Source organism: Danio aesculapii, chromosome 3 (assembly GCF_903798145.1).
Source record: "Danio aesculapii chromosome 3, fDanAes4.1, whole genome shotgun sequence".
Lineage (NCBI taxonomy): Eukaryota > Metazoa > Chordata > Actinopteri > Cypriniformes > Danionidae > Danio > Danio aesculapii.
In genome coordinates this window covers 50,314,710-50,338,643 of record NC_079437.1, presented here as the reverse complement: position 1 = coordinate 50,338,643, position 23,934 = coordinate 50,314,710, and the positions used below count along the sequence as shown (strand labels likewise).

Genomic DNA, 23,934 nt, shown 5'->3' with positions numbered 1-23,934 from the left:
GTGAGTTTCTTGCCATCGTTTAAAAAGCAGTGGAGGTCTTAACCTGATGTGTGTTCACTCGGCTGTGTGGAGGACATTTAAGAGGGCAGCTGTTTCGAGCGTGAGAGTTAAAGGAGCATGAGATCTCAGACGTCCCCTTATTTCACACTCTGTTAATGGCGTCTAGAGACTCTGACCTCTCTGATATGTGTCTTAGGAATGAAATGCAAGGAACCGAGATGTACAAATGGGTTAGCAATATTAATCAGGAAGGATGAGGGTTTCAATTAATGTTCTGCTGGGATTGCCTGTATTAACAGGGGTCCCATTGTCAAATATCAGGATGGTTGAGTTGGTTTTCAAGCTTCAAATAAAAAATTAGACTGGAGAAGTGATGTTGAAAAGGAATTAATGGAGTATAATTTCTATACTCTCAGAAATAAAGGTACAAAATGTGTCACCGGGGCATGTACCTTTTCAAACAGGTACAACTTTGTACTTTACAGCTGCACATTATTACCTTTGGGATACTCTTTTGTACCTTTAAGGTACTATGAGGTACAGATTTGTACTTTTTCTAGGTGTTAAAGGGCACCTATGATAAAAATCAACTTTTGTAAGCTGTTTGGCTAGTATAGTGTATATAACTGTGTGTATTTACTGTATGATGTGTCCACTGTCATATTGGAGTGATATAAACCCAACAAGTCTCTTTTTTTTAATTAAGTTAAAATAGGACCCAAATCCCTGCAATTTTAAAGCCCACCGCAACGTGACGTAGGAGTGTTTCCCCACCTACTGAATTGATTGACAGTCACCATGTTTCTGTCATAACATGTATACAAATGTCAAAAGAATATTTTTTGCAAATAAATTCTGTGATTTTTTTCAGTTTTGTTTTATAAGTTTAGAACATTTTAAAACAGAGCATATTTGTAAAAACGACAGTAAATTCACTATTAATTCTTAACGCTATAATCACCATGGCCGCATGGTGTCAGTAAACATGCATTTGTGTGTGTGTGCATGCGTGCGTGTGTGATGCAAATGGCATTTATGTGAGACTTATCATTTCAGAAAGGCTTGAATAAATTCCACCACAAATACATGAAATAAACTTGAGCTGTATTTCAGCTTCAGTCTGTCTCTGTCACTGTGCTGTTTATCTGACATAACGCATGATGAGAAGCACACATGAATGTGGGAACTGTGGGTGGGGAGAAGTAGCTCATTTGCATTTAAAGCCACAGGTGGTATTTGGGTCCGGGGGAACTCAGAATTGTTTGGATCTTGGTGTGTTAAATCCTTTTGTGAAACCTAATGTAAAAAACAAAGGTGTTATTAAGGATAGTGACTTCAAACTGGATAAACAGATTAATTCTGTAATTAAAGCTAGCTTTTTCCAGTTGAGGCAATTATCCAAATTAATGTCTTTTTGGTACTTTAACGACTTTGAAAGGGCAATGCATATTTTTATCTCGACTCGGCTAGATTATTGTAATGCCCTCTATGTGGGTATCAGCCATACCTCCATTACTCGTCTGCAGAGGGTGCAGAATGCTGCTGCACGTTTGCTGACGGGGACACTCAAACGGGGGCACATTACACCCATACTGGCCTCTCTTCATTGGCTTCCTGTACAGTTTAGGATATATTTTAAGATTTTAGTTTTGGTGTTTAAATGCCTAAATGGATTAGCACCAAGATACTTGTCCTCATTAATCCAGTTGTACACTCCATCAAGGGCACTTAGATGTACTGATCAGCTACTTTTGGCTGTTCCATGCGCAAGGTTAAAAACCAGGGGGGAACGTGCCTTTGCAGTGGTGGCCCCCAAACTTTGAAATAATTTGTCTCCCCACGTTAGGCAGGCCCCAACCCTTTCTGTTTTTAAATCAAGTCTTAAAACCCATTTTTACTTTTTGTCTTTTAATACCATATGAGAGTCATGTGTCTGTTGTATTTGTCCTTTGTTTTAGATGGTGTATGTATGCACAGCACTTTGGTAAGCACTTGTTGTTTTTAAAAAGCGCTTTATAAATAAACTTTGACTTTGACAGGCTACAAAAACAGCTACACTGTATTCAAACACCAAAATGGGCCGATTCTGGACGCTTTGATAATTATTTTGATGGGTATTTTGAGCTGAAACTTTAAAGACACATTCTGGAATGATGCCAAAGGCTTATCTTACATCTTGTAAATGGGGTCAAATATGTGCCCTTTAATGTGTACTTTTATGGCCTATTTCCACTGACTGGTACAGTACGGTATGGGTCACCTTTATCGGGCTTGTGTTTCCACTGCCTAAAGGTTACCAAGGGTATCCTTTTGATGGGCGTGGTGTACAACAGAAACTTGCAGTTGATGTCATTCTCGCTCGAGGAAACGTCAAACTAAAGCTGTACGGGTCGCTCACATATCATACGAGAAGCACTTCTCACAAAACAGATGCCTTATACACATAAATGCTTGAGAATAAATGTTCATTACTAACCTTTCTATTTACATAATTTGATTATAACTGCAGATCAATGATATAGCCTACTGTAACGTCTGCAATTATATAAAATAAATAAATAAATGCAACATATGAACACATACAGACCCTTACAGTCACCGGTATGTTGGCAATTACAGAAAAACTACACACAGCATACTTTTAGTCCTTAATTGGGTTCAAAAACAAGACTCAACATAGCTCACAGTCAGAACAAACCTCTCATCTGTATCTTTAATATACACCAATAATATACACTGCTTCACTCTCGCGTTTGTCCCTTTCTGAATTGATCGGGTGTCGGAAACACTTCTATAATCATGTGCACGTTACCATAATCAGCTCAAGAAGTTCATTATTTGAAATAAAGACGCACGCACAAGCGATTGCAAGCTCCCTGGAGAAAGTGAAACTGCTAGCACTTTTAGACGGGCTCGTAAAACAACAGCAGGACACTGCAGATTTTTTTCTTCTTGGCTTTGTGGCTGTTCATCAAAACACCACCAGCTTGATTGAGCTCAGGTCAACCATGGCTTGTTATTATGTATATATTACAATGGTGAAATGTCTCGGCTGTGTTTTTAAAAATGGCAGTTTCTTTGTTTTCATTCTCCTGCTTCTGCGAGTGACATATCTTTGTAAACCGATAGCGTTCAGCTGCGTGTCTAGCTCCACCTTTTGGTACCCTTTGTCCTGCTTGGCACCCCTTGCAAAGGGTGACCAAAAAGTGGTACGGTGTGGTTTGCTTTTGGGTACCCTTTGACAGTGGAAACGGCCATAAAAGCATACCAAACCGTACCATACCACTCAGTGGAAACAGGCCTTTAAAGACATGTTATGACCCAAAAGAGTACCTTTTGAAATTGTACCACCCGAGTGACAGATTAATACCTCTATTTCTGAATGTGTATATATAAATTATAATTGTAATAATATTTCACAATATTGCATTTTTTACTCGATTTTTGATCAAATAAATGCTGTCATGGTGAACTAAGTAAACCCATCTGTTTTTTAGCATAAAAGATAGTTAGAGTTTTATTATTGTTCAGCCAAAAAAAAGACAAAATATTTGTAATAACTGTAAGAAAAAAGGCAAATGTGTAAGTTATAAACTCAAGCTTCATCTTACAATTCTGAATTGTTATTCTTAATAAACGTGACCTGCAGAGTTCTCAGAATTGCAAGACATTTTTTTCCCATAAACGTTTGGCAAGTTTATATCTTGCAAATTAAATCAATAAGTGATTTTTTTTTTTTTAGTTAGTCATAGAATTATTGAAAGATTACTGCCTTGCAATTCTAAGAAAAACATCAATATTTTAAGGAAAAAGTGCAGAAATTTTACAATAAAAATTACATTGTTTACACTTTTTTTAAGGGGCACCTATTTGACCCCTTTTTCAAGATTTACGATAAGTCTTTTGGGACTTATCTCCAGAATGTGTCTGTAAAATTTCAGCTCAAAACACCCATCCGATTATTCTCCCCGCCCACCATTCCCACACGTCAGAGTGTGCCTAAATCTCCACCTCAGCTGCTTCAGATAAACAGCACAGTCACAGACACGAAGGAAGCAGATCTCACGTGATATTAATGAGAAATACTACAGTAAGCACTGTCCCAATGATTATTTGATGTATTTGTTTTGGAGTTGCAATGATGAGTCACACACAATGTCGTTAACAGAGTACACGCACGCACACACACCCACACAGCGCACGCATTTAACTTTGCACTGTTTTTGCAAGGCAAATGTGACAGGATACACGGTAATATCCACTGCTGTATGGATATTCGTTATGTTGATGTACAAAATAAACCTGATTTAATATCCACAAACCGGGATTGAAGCGTCTTCTTTTATAATTGTACTGACATGCGGCTGTGGTGATGAAGTAAAGACGGTAAAATCATTGAAATTCATTACATTTTAAACTTGTAAAACTCACTCTTGATCACATTTGATGATGATTGATGATCACAGAGCACTGAACAGACCTTTTATTCCCAGTTGCTTTGCGCACGTCCTGTCTTGTTGATATGATTATATGTGTTACTTCGGAGACGTGTTAATACGCGGCTGTCAATCAACTCTGGGTGGGGAAACTGCACTTCTACGTCACATTGTGGTGGGCCTCAAAATGGGAGGGAGTTGGAACCTATTTTAATGTCAGGAAATTAAAAAAGAGAGACTTATTGTCTTTATATTGCTCCAATATGACTGTGGACACACTATAGCTACACACAGTTCTGTCCAAACAGCTTACAAAAGATGATTTTCATCATAGGTTCCCTTTAAAATAATTGTTTTTATAATCCATGGGAGAAACAAGCTTCCATACATAAGTGGCTTCTTTTAAAAACATGAAAAAAACAATTTTACATTTTACTGGGCCAAAACTTTTGAAAGGTACTATATTTTATGGCTGACTTAAAAATCTGCAATAAAAATGTAATCTAGATATCCCTCTTCGTGAGTGCATACATAAATCCTTCAGTTTGGAACAAAACTAAAAAGATCAAGTTTTTTTTAAGATATGGCACATGATGAAACTTTAATACAGGTGCTGATCTTATAGTTTACCTGCAAAACATATTATTCTACACCATGAGAATGGAGTAATACAACTGTGCCTTCTCTGTTGAAAGCTTTATCCTTTTTTCCATCCAAAATACAGTACAAGAACAGTGTGTGAGGTTATTACCCACCAGATTTGAAATCTTACAGCTAAAATACAACTTAGAACACATAACCTACACTCACTGTCCACTTTATTAGGTACACCTGTCCAACTGCTTGTTAATGCAAATTTCTAATTAGCTAATCACATGGCAGCAACCTAGTCCATTTAGGCATGTAGACATTTTGAAGACAATCTGCTGCAGTTCAAACTGAGCATCAAAATGGGGAAAAAAGGTGATTTAAGTGACTTGGAACGTGACATGGTTGTTGGTGCCAGACGGGCTGGTCTGAGTATTTCATAAACTGCTAATCTACTGGAATTTACACGTACAAATATCTCTAGGGTTTACAGAGAATGGTCTAAAAAAGAGAAAATATGCAGTGAGTGGCAGTTCTGTAGGCGCAAATGTCTTGTTTATGCTAGATGCCACAGCCTACTCGAGTATTGTTGCTGACCATGTCCATCCCTTTATGACCACAGTGATCTTCTGGTGGCTGCTTCTAACAGGATAATGCGCCATGTCATAAAGCTTGAATCATCTCAGACTGGGTTCTTGAACATGACAATGAGTTCCCTGTAATCAAAGGGCCTCCCTTGGGATGTGGTGGAATGGGAGATTCACATCATGGATGTGCAGCCGACAAATCTGCAGCAAATGCATAAGGCTATGTCAATATGGACCAAAATCTCTGAGGAATATTTCCAGTATCTTGTTGAATCTATGCCATGAAGGATTAAGGCTGTTCTAAAGGCAAAATGGGGTTCCAACCTGGAACCAGTAATGTGTACTTAATAAAGTGGCCAGTGAGTGTATTTTCACACACACAAAAATAAGCTCTTGAGCAAAAATCTTGTGCTTTTATGTCCATTTGCTCCGCAGACACCAATAAAGCATTATGTGATTTCTGCTTGTTTATGCAAACTGAAAAAAAAGTGTAATTAATTTCTCTCCAAATAACTGTCTTTTCTTCTTGTGTTTTGCAGATCATGTGGTTTGTGAGGAAGAGTTTAAGTATGCTATGTTGGCCCTGAACTGTGTGTGTCCTGCCACCTCCACCCTGATCACACTGTTGATTCACTCCTCTAGAGGACAGTGAGTATATACACTCTCAAACTTCTAATATCCACAGGTCAGGCTACAGCAATACATCCAGGCTGACTGAAGCACTCAAACCTCCTATTTAGACTGAAAGTGACTGTGTGTAAATTTTCATCTGCACTGTGTATTTTTGAGGGACATTACTCAAGCATTCTCTGTCTCTGTTAAAAGACATTTATCATGCAGATGGGATGTGAAGTGTTAGTGCTCATCCTTTTTTTCAAAACTCTTTTTCAGTTTCTTTTTTCAGTTTTTCAGCAAAGTCACACAATTCTGGGCTTTGTTTTAATGATCTAGATGCAGAGTCTAAAGCGCATGGCGGAAAAGCTTTAAGGGCGTGTCTGAATGCCCTTTGTGTAGTTTATTTATAAACTAATTTCGAGAGGATCACATGCTTATGATTGCCTGCAGCGGCCCTGCATTATTTAATTTATGATTCACCAATCCGACAATTCCTAAGCCAATATAAATACCCTAAGTTCAATTTAACAGCCATCTTCGCTTTGAAGAATCCCCTCTTCCACCCCTACTCCTCCTTCTTTCCTAGATGGTTGGCACGGTGGCCCAGGGGTACTGTTGCCTCACAGCAAGAACGTGACTTGTTTTAGTCCTTACTAAGCCAGCCGACGTTTCTGTGCGGAGTTTACAAGTTCTCCACGTGCTCACGTGGGTTTCCCCCGGGTTCTCTAGTTTCCTCCCACCATCCAAAAACAAAACAAACTTAAGTTAATTGTCTAATTTAAATCGGCACCATAGACATGCTCCTAGTAAGTAGTTATCTCTTAAGATAGTTGAGGACAGAATTATTAGCCCCCATGTTTATTTTTTTCCCCAATTTCTGTTTAACAGAGAGAAAAAAAATTTCAACACATTTCTAATCATAATAGTTTTATTAACTCATTTCTAATAGCTGATTTATTTTATCTTTGCCATGATGACAGTAAATAATATTTGACTAGATATTTTTCAAGACACTTCTATACAGCTTAAAGTGACATTTAAAGGCTTTACTAGGTTAATTAGGTTAACTAGGCAGGTTAGGGTAATCAGGCAAGTTATTGTATAATGATGGTTTGTTCTGTAGACTATCGAAAAAAATATATTTTAAAGGTTCTAATAATTTTGACCTTATATTTATTTATTTATTTATTTCTTTATTTCTTTATTTAATTTATTTATTGTATTATTTTTTAACATTATTCAATTCAACATCACATTTTTAAAGTTTTATTTTTAAGAAAATAATTATTTCGGCTGGAATAATCAAAAATATTTTATGTATTTTAAAATATAAGAACTGCTTGATTCAATGTTAATAGCACCCTTATTCATTCATTCATTCATTCGTCCATTTATTTATTTATTTATTTATTTATTTGTTCACTTATTTATCTCATTGGGTACAGAACAAACCACTGTAACTGTTACACACTTGCCTAGTTAATCTAATTCACTTAAAAAATAGCTAGTATAATATAATGCACTGTTATCATAACAAAGGCAAAAGAAATTAGTTATTAGGAATTTGTTTATAATTTTTTATTTTATTTCTATGTTTAAGGAGGATTAATCAACTGTAAATTATCATTGTCAAACCATGATTATGACCAAAAGCATTCTTGATGACAGATAAGAGAATTTTTGACTACATTTTTTAATTTTTAACCCTAACCCTAAATCTAATTTACAAATGCATTATGTTAAGTAGCCTGTATACATATTTTTTGGGTCTGTTAATTTATCTCTCTATTTCTTTACACTTTCTTTTAGTATCTTAAATGTATGTTAATGTCACTATTCATGTTTTAGTGTAGTAAATTTTCGTTCATATGATGGATAAAAAAGAAGTACATATTAATACTCTGACCCATCAGCATGAGTTTAATTGTTGTTGTTTTTTTTCTCTCTATCAGAACAGCATCTTCAGAGGCCTTCAGACAGCGAGCGGGAGCCTTCCAGCCTCTCAACAGGTCAGAGCCAATGACTGTAAAATATTGATGCATACACATCGATACACACAGCGGCAAAGATCCCATAAACTGTGAATGTATCTGTGTACTTGTTTCTTCACCTCCTCCATCTTAGCACTCCTCCACTCCCTCTGCTTCTCACCTCCTCTACATGCACATGGATGTCAGACAAATATCAGACACTTTACATTTTCTCTGCCCATCTGCAAGATATAGTGTTTTCCCAAGCTGTGAAAACACTTGAAAGATTTCAAAGGACGAGTTCACCCAAAATATTACATTCTGTCATTATTTTTCCACACTTTTATGTAGTATAAAAAGCATGAAGCTCCAAGAAGCTGTGGTTTACACTGAATTTAAAACAGTGAAGGGGCATTCTTAAGCATGACAAGGAATGGAATAAGTAAATCCCCTTACTTGTTTGAAATTCAACTTAAACCAAATATTCACAGGACTAATTGCTTTTATAAAAGGTTTCACAAAAATAAAACTAAACAAATAAAAATGTCTATGCGAGTGTTTTTGGCTCACTACCGAGAGTGTAACAGTCACAGGTGTATGTTTGTAGAGTATTTTATAACAACCTTGAACATGGCTCAACCAATCAGAATCAAGGACCAAAACTATTCATATCATAATACTTATTTTATAACATTAAAACACAGTCAGAACTGACTGGCTTTTAAAAGCCTAAGCATTCCACGGAAAATGACAAAAATACCACACATTTATAATAAACAGAAGGTTATTTTTACATTGGAGTGAGTGTTAATGTAGTTATTATTTATATTGAAATGTAATGTAGTAATTACTATATTATTATATGTAAGCAACAAGCCCTGAAAAGTCAGTGGATTACAATGAAGTTAACAACTATTGGATGTTGTTAGACAATGATGTCAAATGGTTTGCCTAAAACCCCTTGGATGTTTTAAATTACTAAAAAACAGCGCTTCATGGGGATATATATATTTTTTTTTTTTTGGGGGGGGGGGGGGACTTCCCTCTTCCCTCTTCCTAGACACTTCCTCAAGCTCCTCTGAGGGGATCCCGAGGCGTTCTCAGGTAAGCCGAGAGACATAGTCCCACCAACGTGTCCTGGCTCTTCCCGGTGGGACATGCTTGGAACACCTCCCTAGATAGGCGTCCAGGGGGCATCCGAAACAGATGCCCGAACTACCTCAGCTGACTTCTCTCAATGTGGAGGAACAGCAGCTCTACTTCATAGTGACAGAGCTCCTCACTCTATCAATAAGGCTGTGCCCTGCCACCCTGTGAAGGAAACTCATTTCAACCGCTTGTATCCGAGATCTTGTCGTTTCGCAAATGACAAAAAGTTTATGACCATAGGTAAGAGTAGGAACGTAGATTGACCAGTAAATCAAGAGCTTTGCCTTTCGGCTCAGCTCCTTCTTTACTACAACGGACCGATACATCAACCTTATTACTGCTGCCGCTGCACCAATTCGCCTGTCAATCTCACGTTCCATCCTTCTCTCACTCATGAACAAAACCCCAAAATACTTGAACTCCTCCACCTGGGGTAAGGACTATCCTCCAAACTGGAGATGGCAAACCACCTTTTTCCAGTGGAGCACCATATCCTCTGACTTGGAGGTGCTGATTCTCATCCCAGCGACATCACACTCGGCAGCAAACCGCCCCAGTGCATGCTGACGGTCCATGTTCGATGAAGCCAACATAACAACATCATCTGCGAATAACAGAGATGAAATCCTGTGGTCCCCAAACCGGACCCTCGCCAGCCCAAAGCTGCGCTTTGGAATTCTGTCCATAAAATTATGAGCAGAATTGGTATCAAAGGGCAGCCCTGCCAGAGTCCAACATGCACTGGGAACAAGTCTGATTTATTGTTGGCAAAGAGAACCAGACTCCTACTCTGTTTAAACTGGGACGAGACGGCCCATAACAGATCACCTCTGACCCCATACTCCCACAGCGCCCTCCACAGAATACCACAAGGAACACGGTCAAATGCCTTCTTCAAGTCCACAAAACACATGTGGACTGGTTGGGCATACTCCCATGAACCCTCGAGCACGCTGGGGAGGGTATAGAGCTGGTCCAGTGTACCACGGCCTGGACAAAAATCGCATTGTTTCTCCTGGATCCTTTGTTCAACCATCGGCCGGATCCTCCTCTCTAGTACCCTGGCATAGACTTTCCCAGGGAGGCTGAGGAGTGTGATCCCCCTATAGCTGGAGCACACCCTCCAGTCCCCTTTCTTAAAAATGGGTACCACCAACCCAGTTGCCCAGTCCAGTTTTTGCATATTTACAAATTCTTTGCGAGTGTTTTGGGCTCATTATTGAGAGTGAAATGGTCATAGGTGTGTTTTTGTGGAATTTTTTTGTTTTGAACTCTTGATTTTCAATTCATTGAAAAAAAAAAAAAACCTACATACATACAGTACCATCTAAATTCGTACAAGAAAGAGGTGGACCATACAGATGTCACCACTTCAAAATGTTCCCTCTGGCGCCGTTGTTACTGCGGCTGTGGAGGTACACGGAGCTACGTGCACCAACTGCTTATGACCGCTACGTATTTAACTGAAATGCAATATTGAAGTGTTTTTATTGACTGACATATTTTGCACACTGGTGATATTTTTTCCTGAGACATGTTTATAACAGTTTTGTCCTAATTGAATTCATCATAGTTTAATATAAGCTCTGGACCCTGCATCTCAAATGTAAGGAACAGGGAAGGAGGCTGAAGGGACTAATATAGTTTGTGTTTGAGTATTAACATTAACAGTATTTGTTGCTTCTCTTTTTTTGCTTCTTGTTTTGTATGAATATTTTTCATATTTACTTAATATTTTTTGCTTATTGGTTTTATTATTTATATCAATTATTTATACCAATCTTTGCATTAATGTTAATTGTTTTGTTGTTGTTTTCTTGAGTTTTTCTTGAGTTCAGAATCTATATTTTATCACTAAGTAGTGCATTTTCACTTTTGGCTAATTATTGATCAATGTCTTTCATTGCAGGGTTTTTATTTTTGGAATTTATTAAAAAAAACAAAAAAAAAAAACAACCTAGAATCTTCAATCTGTCAAATAATAAAATATGTTTTAAACACTCCAGAAGGAAGCAGGAATCTCTGGTCTCTTTATTAAAGATATATTTTTGAAGCTGCTAGTTGACAAAAACAGTGTTGTTTTAAAATGTCCAAGTCATTTAAGTTTTTAAAGAGTTATTAATTAGAAGAAATCAGGCTTTACTTTTCTGTTTCATTGATTGTATTTAATAAGTAATAAAATCATTATGGGTCGGCAATACTCCACTATTTAGAGCAAGGTAGGGCCCCCAAATCATTCTGCTTAGGGCCTCCAAATGTACAGAGCCAGCCCTGAACAAGCTAATGAGCATTGTTAGCCGCCACATGGAAGAGAAAGCCTAAAACCTCTTAGTTGTTTTAAATTCATTATATACCACAGCTTCACGTGGTTTATTGCTATGTCTAATGTATTTATGTGTATTTCATCTAAGTAACAAGGTTTCACAAAATACAACAAAGCAAATAAACCGTTTGTTTGCCTCAGTACGCGTGATTTTTTCACAAACCAGTTAAGCGCAAACCATGCCCCCTACACGAAAACCCCACCCGCAGCTGTGACTCACCTCTGTGGCTCGATTTCGTTGGTCCAGCTATATCACAATGGCAACGATCACAAACTATTTTTAATACAAGACCCAAAATACGAAAGGTTAGCAAAGTGCATGTATGAAATAAAACGTAGTACAAACAATCTACAGCTTATATAAAATGGCTGGGTTGAATGAATAAAAATAGTGTCTAAAATACATGTAGTAAACACGCACACAACAGCATATTAACAATGAGAAAACTTTACTCTGTACAAAAACTGGCAAAAAAAACACACAAACATAATATTTATTTATTTAAAAACATTTTTATAAAAAAGTTCAATTGAATGACTAATTATGACAATATCTGGTATGAAAGTAAACGTATAATTTGTTGTCAAAATTCAGGTATTTTGTAAAATAACCCGACTTTTAAACTAAAGAGTTACATTTTGTCACCTTGGAATTATACGGTTCTATCTGCGTTCTGAATGATTTTGAGATATTGAGCTTCAAAGTTTTTGCAGTCCATAAAGCAAACAATATGTGTGTAACAGTTCTCTTTCACACATGAACATGACAGAGACCCTAAATGTACTCTAAATGTAAATTGTAAAATGCAGATAGAGCCTTCTAATTCTGAAAAGTCATTTTCCACTTGGAATTATAAGGTTCTATGTGGCAGATCATTTATTGAAGCATTACTTGTAAAGAAATACAAAACAAATTATATATATATATATATATATATATATATATATATATATATATATATATATATATATATATATATATATATATATATATATATATATAATTTTGTGTTGTAACAATCTGATGATTCTTGAGAAAGTTTATTTTTTGCTTTCTGTAACATTTATTTTATGTTTTAGGATGAAAATTTTTTCTTGTTCAAATTAAGCATACAAGGCTGTGCTAAATATTTTGTCCAGTGCAGATGTTAATTTTATCTAATTAATATGTTAATATTTATTGAATTGTATGCTTTATATAAATTATTGAATTATGTTTATTGAATTATATGCCCCATGAGTATTTGCCCTTCAAGGCTTAATATTAAATTTAAAGAAAACAGACAATGAGCAAGTGAGCGTAATAAACACTGACAATTTTTTCACTTACCATATATACACAAATTAAAAATATTTCACATTTAATATATACATTTTTTTAATATTCGTTTCTTTTTCGACAATGTAAAATTGAACATTTCATCCTAATGTCAAAAATGCTTCTAAATCACCACATTTACACACATCTCAATTTTGTGTGGTGCAGCATTATTTAGCTAACTTTGTTTGATTTTGTGATTCTTTCTGGTCTTTCCCACTCTTCATGGAGCAGTCCGGCGAAATGACAAAGAAAGCTGATTGGTCCTTATGCATGCTGATTTTTTCACAGAAAAAAAAAACTTAGAGCCAAGCTCAAGTTCGACTTTGTAGATAAACTGTTTTTGTTTTTTAAATAAAAAGTCTTAAAATGTAAACAACTTAAAAAAATGAAAACACAATGTAAATAAGTTGTCATTTAAAAGGAATATGTGAATAACACAATTTTGACAAAAATGTCAGATAGAACCTTATAATTCTAAGGTGACGGTTTGTCCAACAATTGCACATGCTTAATGGTCTGTATGAAATATGGTGTCAAATTTAAAAATATTTGATGTATATAATGTTTTGGATATTTTAAGTAATAATTAAAAAAAGAAGTATGTTTGTAGAGTATTTTACAACAGCTTAGAATGTGGAATCAATCAGAATCAAGAACTGTAACTATCTGTTTTAAAATGTCCTGTGATCATTTTGCATTTACTCCCCCTCTTCCAAAAGACTTGTGTTCATCTTCCAAAAAACTATGAGAGTTTTAAAGAAAACTAAGACATTTCTGTCTCTCCATTGGTAGTACACAATGGTCCTGTTTATATGTGAATAAATACCTAAAATAAATCTGTCCATCATATAAAGCTGTCATGTCTCCTCAAAGGACTTGTATGAAACTGCTTGTTTCATATAGATTACTTTTATGATGAACTTTTTGAAGCTTCAAAGTAATGGTGCAATGGACTTTCAGTGGATGGACAGAAATCTGACACCTTTCAAAATATCCTCATTTGTATTTCAAAGACGAACGGAAGTCTTCTGAAAGTCATTCATTTTTAGGATGAACTCTCCCTTTAATCTTTCAAAGAAAATTATTTTCAAAAGACTCTCCATGTGGTGGCACAGTCGCTCAGTGGTTAAGCACTGTCGCCTTACAACAAGAAGGTTGCTGGTTCGAGTCCCAGCTGGCCCCGTTGGCATTTCTGTGTGGAGTTTGCATGTTCTCTCTTCGCGTGGGGTTCCTCCGGGTGCTCTAGGTTCCCCCCCCTGTATAGGGATATGCACTATAGGTGAATTGCATGAACCGAATTGGCCGTAGTGTATGAGTGTGTGTGTATGTGTGTGTGTGGGTGAATGAGTATGTATGGTTGCTTTCCAGTACTAGGTTTTGGCTGGAAGGGCATCAGTGCATAAAACATATGCTGGAATAATTGCGGTTCATTCCGCTGTGATAAATCAGAGACTAAGCCAAAGGAAAATGAATAAATGAATGAATGAATGAATAAATGAATGATTCTCCATGTTTGTCTGTCTGTCTGTCTGTCACAGGGAAGGTGGTGCCAGCTCAGTCGACCAATGGCAGCGCACCTACCGGCGCTGCGCAGCCAATGAGGTGCACCACATCCGACTGGAAGAGAGCAAGTTTTTTGGAGAATATCAGGGAAAGAGTTTCACCTTTGCCTCCTTTCATGCACATAAAAAGTAAGTCTTTGCTCTAGTGAATCTCTTTGTTTCCAAGTCAGTAACACTCATGCAGAACCTCATTTGACATAATGCATGTGCTCCTTGATCAACATCAACCAATCAGATTTGAGAAACACATTTACATTTTATGTCAGGTTTAGGCTTTACAGTCAGAATTATTTCATTGCCTTATGATTTTAGGAATATCTTAAAGTTAGTGTTAAAGGAATAGTTCAGTTCCAGATTTCCACACAAGCTCATGCCATAATAAAGTGTGAAAATAACCATCTAAGAAGGCTTTGAGACCAAGCGGAATCCTCTATTGGCTGTTGCTTCAGCCTTTGCCAGTTTGTGTTTGCATGATAAATGACAATAGGCTAGTTTTTCATTTAAAACTTGAACAGCATGCTTTTTTTCTAATGATATAGGATGTAATACATTTGTTTTTGAAAATGTAAGTATTATTCTCATATTTTCTTCTTCTAAATCTTTAAGAAATGTTTTTAGTACATCAAACATGTCTTTGATGACCATCCGACAAGCTAATCCACCAAAAATAGTGCTTAAAAGTATTTAAACCCCATCATTAAATAGAAAATGAGGCTAATAACTGCAAAAAGGTCCACATTTAAAGGAAGGGTTAAAGGAAAAGTTCAGCCCAAGAATTTACTCCATAATTTATTCACATTCAAGTCATCTTCGGGGCATATGACTTTTTTTATCTGTCAGATGGAGTTGGAGTACTTTTGAAATTTTATTATTTTAGCATGGAAATTTATGCCTTTCCATGCTGCTTAATGGTGGTTGATAGTGGCTTTTATTTTGAAGCTTCCAAAAGGGCATACATCTGTTGTTAAACTTACCCATTTACCACCAACCAGGGGGTTAACGCATGTCTTATGAGGTGGATTGATTTTTTAAAATGATAAACTTTAATCACTGACTTTCCGTGGGACGTCAAGACCGAGTGACCCATATGACACATTATGTAAGATGGGTAGATACATGTATAGTTTTTTATAAATATTTTTAAAAATATTTTCCATATGTTTAACAGAGCAAGGAAATTTTCACAGTATGTCTGATAATATTTTTTCTTCTGGAGAAAGTCTTATCTGTTTTATTTCGGCTAGAAAAAAAGCAGTTATTAATTTTTTAAAAAACATTTTAAGGTCAATATTATTAGCAACTTTACGCAATATTTTTTTCGGTATTCTACAGAACAAACCATCATTATAGAATAACTTGCCTAATTACCCTAACGTGCCTAGTTAACCTAATTAATCTAGTTAAGCATTTAAATGTCACTTTAAGCTGTATAGAAGTGTCTTGAAAAATATCTAGTCAAATATTATTTACTGTCATCGTGGCAAAGATAAAATAAATTAGTTATAAGAAATGAGTTATTAAAACTATTATGTTTAAAAATGTGTTGAAAAAAATCTTCTCTCCGTTAAACAGAAATTGGGGAAAAAATAAACAGGTGGCCTAATAATTCAGGGGGCTAATAGTTTTAAGAGTTTTAAGAGTAATATACTGTATAATACTGTATAATATTATACAGTAACGCCAAGCCAACTGGTTTTGTTGTCAAATTCTGTGGTAAACAAACTTTGTGGAAAGTGGTTCCTATGAGATGGGTCTGTTTTCAGAACCACCATAACAAATCCATCTTGCATCATGTACTGTACACTACCTGACAAAAGTCTTGTCTTATATCCAAGTTTTAGGAACAACAAATAATGACTTAACCTCTAGTTGACCATTTGCTTTCAGAAGTGGCTTATATGAAAGGCAAAGGCCTCTAGATTAGGCTTATTTCACCAAAATAAAATATGATTGTGCCTTGATTTTTAATGATTTAATTAGGACAGTAAGGTCTGACTTTTCTTAGACCAAAGTCTTGTCAATTAACAGTCAATTAACAATGTACAGTATAGAATATAAAGTCATGGTGCAGTGGAAAAGAATTAATATTGTCTTTGACTCCCATGAGCTTGGACGACTGCATCAATACATCTCTGCAATGACTCAAATAACTTATTAATAAAGTCATCTGGATTGACAAAGGAAGCGTTCTTGCAGGACTCCCAGAGTTCATCAAGATTCTTTAGATTCATCTTCAATGCATCCTCCTTCATCTTATCCCAGATATGCTCAATAATGTTCATGTCTGGTGACTGGCCTGACCAATCCTGGAGCACCTTGACCTTCTTTGCTTTAAGGAGCTTTGATGTGGAGGCTGAAGTATGAGAAGGAGCTTTATCCTGCTGAAGAATTTGTCCTCTCCTGTGGTTTGTAATATAATAGGCAGCACAAATGTCTTAATATACCTCAGGCTGTTGATGTTGTCCTTTGCTCTGCAGATCTCTTGCAAGCCCCCATACTAAATGTAACCCCTAATCATGATTTTTCCTTCACCAAACTGAGAATCTTGGGTCCATGTGGGTTTCATTGAGTGTTCTGAAATATTTGTGATGATTGGGATGCAGTTCAACAGATGATTCATCAAAAAAAAAATCTAACTTCTGCCACTTTTCCAAATGATCAAGAAAGAGACATTAATATTTATTGCTCTTACAACTGGGATCGACGACAAGACTTTTGTCAGGTAGAGTATTATACATCATATATGGGTTAATGTGATTTCACATCTATGTTGATCCTGTAACTTCATTACAATTAGAAAATTAGATTTAGGGGATAGGTTTGCAGTTTATGTTATATTTAGGCTGACCATTAGGGTTATGTGCTTCTACATTACTGTTATCCACATATTAATCCCCTCTGATTTTAGGAATAATTTACAGTTAGCTTTAGGTGTGGGATTAGGTATGGATTACAGGCCCATAGCCAGGGGGGTTCCGGTGGTTCGAAAGACCCACCCCTCACTAACAAAGGTCCAGAATTTGTCCCATACATGAGCTCATTTGTCTTATTTTGACTGCTATGCAATAATAAATTGTGAAAATAACCATCTAAGAAGACTTTGAGACCAAGTGGAATCCTCTTTTGGCTGTTGCTTCAGCGTGACTGAGAAAAGTTGAATGTGCTGGCCAGTTTGTGTTCGCATGATAAATGACAAAAGGCTAGTTTTTCATTTAAAACTTGAACAGCATCCTTTTTCTCTAATGATATATGATGTAATACATTTGTTTTTGAAAAATAAGTATTATTCTTATATTTTTTTCTAAATCTTTAGGCAATGTTTTTGACATGTCATTGATGACCATCCGACAAGCTAATCCACAAAAAATAGTGCTTAAAAAGTATTTAAACACCATAATTAAATAGAAAATGAGGCTAATAACTGCAAAAACGTGCACATTTTAAGAAAAAAGAACCCCCCTTTTTACCAGGCTGGCTTCAGGCCTGGATTATATTTTCGAACAGAAATTATGTACCAGGATCAACATAGATGTAATCCAGAATCGCATCCTACTTGGCAAAATCACACCCACCATTGTATAGGTCAGTCGCACATACCATACATTCAATCACTGCTTCAAGTCAAAGATTGGAGTTTATAATTTAAATGTATTGAAATATTTGTGTGTAAAAAACATATCAATCCACGACTTGAGATACATGTTAACTCCTTGGTCATGTATGGGTTGGTTTGACTATGGATTTATACACTTTTTGAAAGCTTCAAAATAAAAGCCCCTATATCCAACACCATTATACATCATGAAAATGCCAGGATAAAGTGTTAAACTACACTGTAAAAAAGCTGGGTTCCACACAATTCATTCATCCAACACAAACCAATTAATTTAACTTAATTGTTTTTACTAATGTAAGTGGATTGAACATATTGATTGAAGTTGTCCTAAAAATATCATGAATTATGTTTTTTCAGCTCATTTTAAACAATTAGTTTAAACAAGTAGCAAAAAAATAAATAAATAATTGAGTGTACTCCAACTATGTTCGTTTGGCAGAAAAAAGTCATGTACACTTAGGATGGCTTAAGAGTGAGTAAATTATGGAGTTTTTTGTTTGCTTGTTTGTTTGTTTGTTTGTTTGTTTGTTTCTTTGTTTGTTTCTTTGTTTGTTTTTGGGTTAAATATTCCTTTAAATCATAGGTCTCAAACTCAATTTCTGGGGTCGGTTTCAGAAGGAGGTTCAACCAACTTGGAGTTTGAACTTGAACTCTGAGTTGACTTACCGAGAGATTTAAAACTCAGAATAGAGATTGAGTTTCAGAATAGCTGATCAAAGTTGGGTCAATCAACTTAGAGTAGACCAACTCAGAGTTAAGCATACACACTGCAACTATAAAAAGACGTTATCAATGGAGCGCAGATATTACGAGTCACCATGGCAACGTCTGAAAAAAGAGATCAGCATTTCTGTCTCCAGCTGAACTTGATGTGCTCACGCAAAGTTATAGCAAATATGACCATATATTAAACAAACCAACACCACTGCATCAGTGAAACAGAGACAGTTGGTGTGGGAAAACATAGCTGCCCAAGTTAATGCATAAGTTTACATTTAGAATATTTAAATATTTAAGTATAATAAAAAAGTAATGTAATGTGTGACGTTTTTAAAATTTTTACTTGAAAAAGTGGGGAATTGGCCGTAATTTTGAAACTATTTCAGATGTAATTGCATTAAATTACATTAAATAGGCTACTGCATAGTTTCTACAACAAATCTGACAAAACAAAAATGCATATAACCTGAACTCAATGTTCAATGGAAATATTTAATTTAAGGTTCCCACTTTTACACACATTCATCAGTTTAAGATAACATTTCTGAAATTGAGTTTTTAATAGATTTAAAAGTGCACTTGTGTGTCTGCCTTTATTATTGATCATGTGATAGAGGTTGATATGACATTTAGAATGTAAGCAGAACTAAACAATAGTTTTTAGAAAGAATAATAATCCCATTAATCTAGTTACAGTACATGTCCCTGTCGAAGGTCAGTGAATTTAAGCTAATTATTTATTAAAAAAGGACAAGCCATTCTTGTATGTGACTTTGTTCTTTGTGTGACTGAAATGTAGGCAATAGCGATGTTTCTATCCAAAAATGTGAATTAAATGTATGTGCAAAACTGGAATATTGCATAAAAGACGTGCGAATAAAGCAGCGTTTCCATCCAATTAGTCAAAGCAAACAAGATTGTCACTTCGTCACTTCCTGATTAACTGGTGCCAAATATCAACAGTAAAAACAAAATTAACTGTAGTAGAAGAAGCTGTGTGAATCTTTTCTTTATTTAATAAATGACTTTTACCTCAGAGGGCAATGCCGACATACAATGAACACATGGTGGCTTGTGAAGCCATGAGATGCGGAGAACAGACGCTCTTGACATGTTACAGACACTCTGGAGGTCATTAATAATATAACATAATAACATTAATACTAAAATGGTTAAGGCGTTTTAGAATGATCAAAACAACATTTCAGATGTTTTACAGGGTGCTCAGCCTGCTGGTTTGTCCATTCACACACATTTTTATCATCACATGATCTCTTATAACAAACCTTTTTTAATACACATACTGGAATTTGTTCAGTAAAAGTGTTTCCATCTTAGTTTATGCACATCTTTTCTTATAGAATAAAAAGTTTATCCTACTCAGTTATGCGCATGTGTTTTTTTATGCCTATCCAAAATGCACATAAAAATAGGTGGGCGTAAAGGTAAGGCTAAGGCAAGAAATACCGCTTCATCTTTAAAAAAAGGGGGGCCGAGAATAAAGAATAAATATTTAGAGAATGAAACCTGCTCCTGACCAGGTTAGGTTCACAGAGTAAGTTACCACAATAACTGACTCTGAGTTAAAGTTACCTCTCTTTCAGAAACAGGCTTGCTTCTCGAGTTTGACAAACCTGCCATTTTGAAACGGAAAACCCAGAGTTTCTCTCATTTCAGGGTTAACAAACTCTGAGATTTCACTTAACCTCCTTTCTGAAATGGGGCCCTGGAGTGCTGCAGCTCTGCACAGCATGTTCCAAATCTAATCAAACACAGCTGATCCAAATAATCAACGTGGTCAAGATTACTAGAGACTATTAAGCAGGTGTGAGTTGGAGCTCAACTATGCAGAGCTGTGGCCCTCCAGGAATTGAGTTTGAGACCAATGCTTTATAATATAGTAAGTAAAATTGCTAATTCAGCAATGCGTCTAAATCTGCACACTGTTTGTATCTTTGTTATGGCAGATACGGTGTCTGTCTGATCGGGGTGCGCAGAATGGACACCGCCAACATCCTCCTGAACCCTGGACCTTGTCACATCATGGGAGCCTCAGACACCTGCTTCTACATCAACATCTCTAAAGAGGAAAACTCTGCATTTGTGCGGGGCCACAGAGAGCCGGTGCGGGGGCCCGGGGGTGACTCCAGAGGGGTCCCGCAGACCATCTATCACGGCCTCACTCGCCTGCCAGTGCACAGCATCATAGCCAGCATGGGTTAGTTAGCCATCAAATTTTTTTCAATCTCAGTCAGTCGTTATACATGTTTTTCAAATAATAATGTTTGTTTAATTGCGTACAGTTGAAGTCAGGATTATTAGCCCCCCTTTGAATTTTTTTCTTTTTAAAATATTTCCTTTGATGTTTAACAGAGCAAAGAAATTTTCACAGTATGTCTGTATGTTTAGAAATGTTTTGAAAAAATCTTCTCTCCGTTAAACAGAAATGGGGGGGGGGGGGGTAAACAGGGGAGGCTAATACTTCTGACTTCAACTGTAGCCATTAGTTGTTTTACTTGAAGAAAGTGTGAAATGTGAGTTAAAGTGAAAAAAATAACAAGTATACTTTACTTTTAAAAAGTGAGTAAAACCCATTGTAACTTAAAACTGTTAAGTTAACAAATTAATATATATTTTTTAATTATGGAGAAACATTAATTTAAAACACTTAATTATCAAACAAATATATTTATTAAAGTAATATTTTAGTCATCAGACATATTTAGAAATTGAAAGATAATACAATTAAATTCAAGCAAAATATTGCAAAAAAAATTACAACCTACAACATTTCAACTACATTTTTCTTTTTTGCTTTTCTTGATTTTTCCTCCTTTTTTATTTGTATTTAATATTTTTCTTTAACTTACAAATTTTTGTGAACTACTTTTTAGACCATTATAATAAGTTATTTTTGTTAGAAAAGCTCTAGATAGGCTTCAGTACTGACTAATCTAACGCATATGCACAAATATTCAATTCAATTCATCTTTATTTCTATAGCGCTTTTACAATGTAGATTGTGTCAAAGCAGCTTCACATAGAAGATTATAGTGAATTGAAACAGTGTCAGTGCAATTTTCAGAGTTTAAGTTCAGTTCAGTTTAGTTCAGTTCAGTTTGGTTTAAAGAGCCCATATTATAGATGAAATAGGGTCATATTTAGGTTGTAAGGGTCTCCAACAACAGTCTAATATGCATGCAAGGTCAAACAACACTTTGATGGTCTTATAATATGCATTTATTTATACCTAGTTATCCCAGCGACTCCCATATGAATCGTTCAGCGATTCATTTGTACCCAAACCCGTCCTCAGCGCGAAGCTAATCTGCGCTGATTGGACCAATGACAGGCTGCTGCGATTGGTCGACGACACTGACAGGCTTCAGGGCGAGACAGAGTGAAATGCCCAGCAGATTATCAACAATATAAAAGTAGTCACAGTGCACACACGCTTCATAGTGGATTTTGGCTGCCAGTGGGTGAATGTAAATACAGACGATGGACTAGAAAATACTGACGACTAACTATTTTATCAAGCAAAAAGTCCAAGAACTGGCGAGGATATGTCCTAGCAGTCTACTTGCTCTTTTTACACACACGCACACACAGGGCCGGCGCGTCCAGAATAGAGACGGCGCGGCGGCGACACCTCCCTCCCCCTCCGCGTCCTCAGTTACATCCGCGATTACAACCCTAAGATTTCAACCGCGACACCCCCTAAAGTCCTCACTTTACAAACGGGTCCCTTTGATCACCCTTTGCCTAGAGCTTTACCCTATTCAGAGACACACACACACACACACATCAACCTCCTAAGAGGAGACACTCACACAAACGACCGTCCTCAGAGGAGCCACACACATACATTACACACACACACATAGCTGACTATCCATAAACAAAGCGGCACGCGTCGCGTTTTCAACGTAGCTTTACACGCGATATGAGAATATAAAGAGTTAACCTGATACAGCACACGCGGTTACAAGTAACAAAACACAACTAAATGCATAATTTGCAAGCTAGAGTAAACGAGGCAACAATTTTAATCGCACGTACTTACACTGGTGAAATGGGGGAAGAAACTGATTCATGATCCACTGATCCTTGTTCTGACAGTCTTTACCGATCCTTCCTTTAACAAACTGATGAAGTCTTCTTTGTAAGCAGGTAGTTTCCAGAGGCTCTCGATCTGCTCAAGGCTAGGCTATATGCTAAGGTTTCATCTTTGGGTGAACTGTCAATAATCTCCATCTGCACAGCGTGACTTCATTCTACCGGAGTCTGTGTGTGTCTCTCTGTGTGTGTGTGTGACTTTTTTCTGTTAGTGGGCGGGGCCGCAGGTTTCAAATCTCCCGGGCTTGCGCGTGCAACTACTTGTGTTTCGTAGCTGCGTCATCGCGAAACACCTAATAACTCGTTATCAAGACGACTCGTTTGAAGCACTATGAGTCGACTCTTTTATAGATGAATCAATAGTTTTAAACACTGTACACTTACAGATTTAAGCCTTAGCTGGATATTTCACTTCACTTAGAGCTGTGTGACACACTACATGGAAGGGCATTTTCAAAAAGCCATAATATGGGCTCTTTAATAATCACTGCTGAGAGTCCAAACACTGAAGAGCAAATCCATCGATGTGCAGCTCTACAAGTCCTGTACTATGCAAGCCAGTGGCGACAGCAGTAAGGAACAAACTTCACCAATTGGTGAAAGTGAAGGAAAAAAACCTTGAGAGAAACCAGGCTCAGCAGGCTCATTTCTCCTATGGCCAAACGTCTTGTGCAGAGCTGCAGTCTAGGCGCCGGAGGCTGGAGAACGCTGGATGTCAGCGAAGACTCATCTGTCCCTGGAGTCTCGTTTTCCCCACTCCTCCATGACCACCACAGAAACTGCTCAGAATACGGCCTGGTCCAGGATTATGGAAACCTTGGGATCATCTCTTCACAGGTCTTGGATCGCATCAGTGGCACTGCATAATCTCTGGGGGCTTGGGATGAGAATCCCCAGGTGGAAATAGAGAATAAAGAGAATAATTAGT

At 36.6% G+C, this 23,934-nt stretch overlaps 1 protein-coding gene across 1 annotated transcript in view; it reads left to right on the top strand.

Annotated features, from left to right (window-relative positions):
• Positions 1–23,934, top strand: part of LOC130221640 (potassium channel subfamily T member 2) — a 231,886-nt gene that overhangs the window by 171,726 nt on the left and 36,226 nt on the right. Inside the window, exons 15-18 of the mRNA XM_056454198.1 lie at positions 6,151–6,259; positions 8,179–8,235; positions 14,528–14,680; positions 20,855–21,105. Coding sequence (XP_056310173.1) covers positions 6,151–6,259; positions 8,179–8,235; positions 14,528–14,680; positions 20,855–21,105 — 570 coding nt within the window. The remainder of the gene's footprint in view (positions 1–6,150; positions 6,260–8,178; positions 8,236–14,527; positions 14,681–20,854; positions 21,106–23,934) is intronic.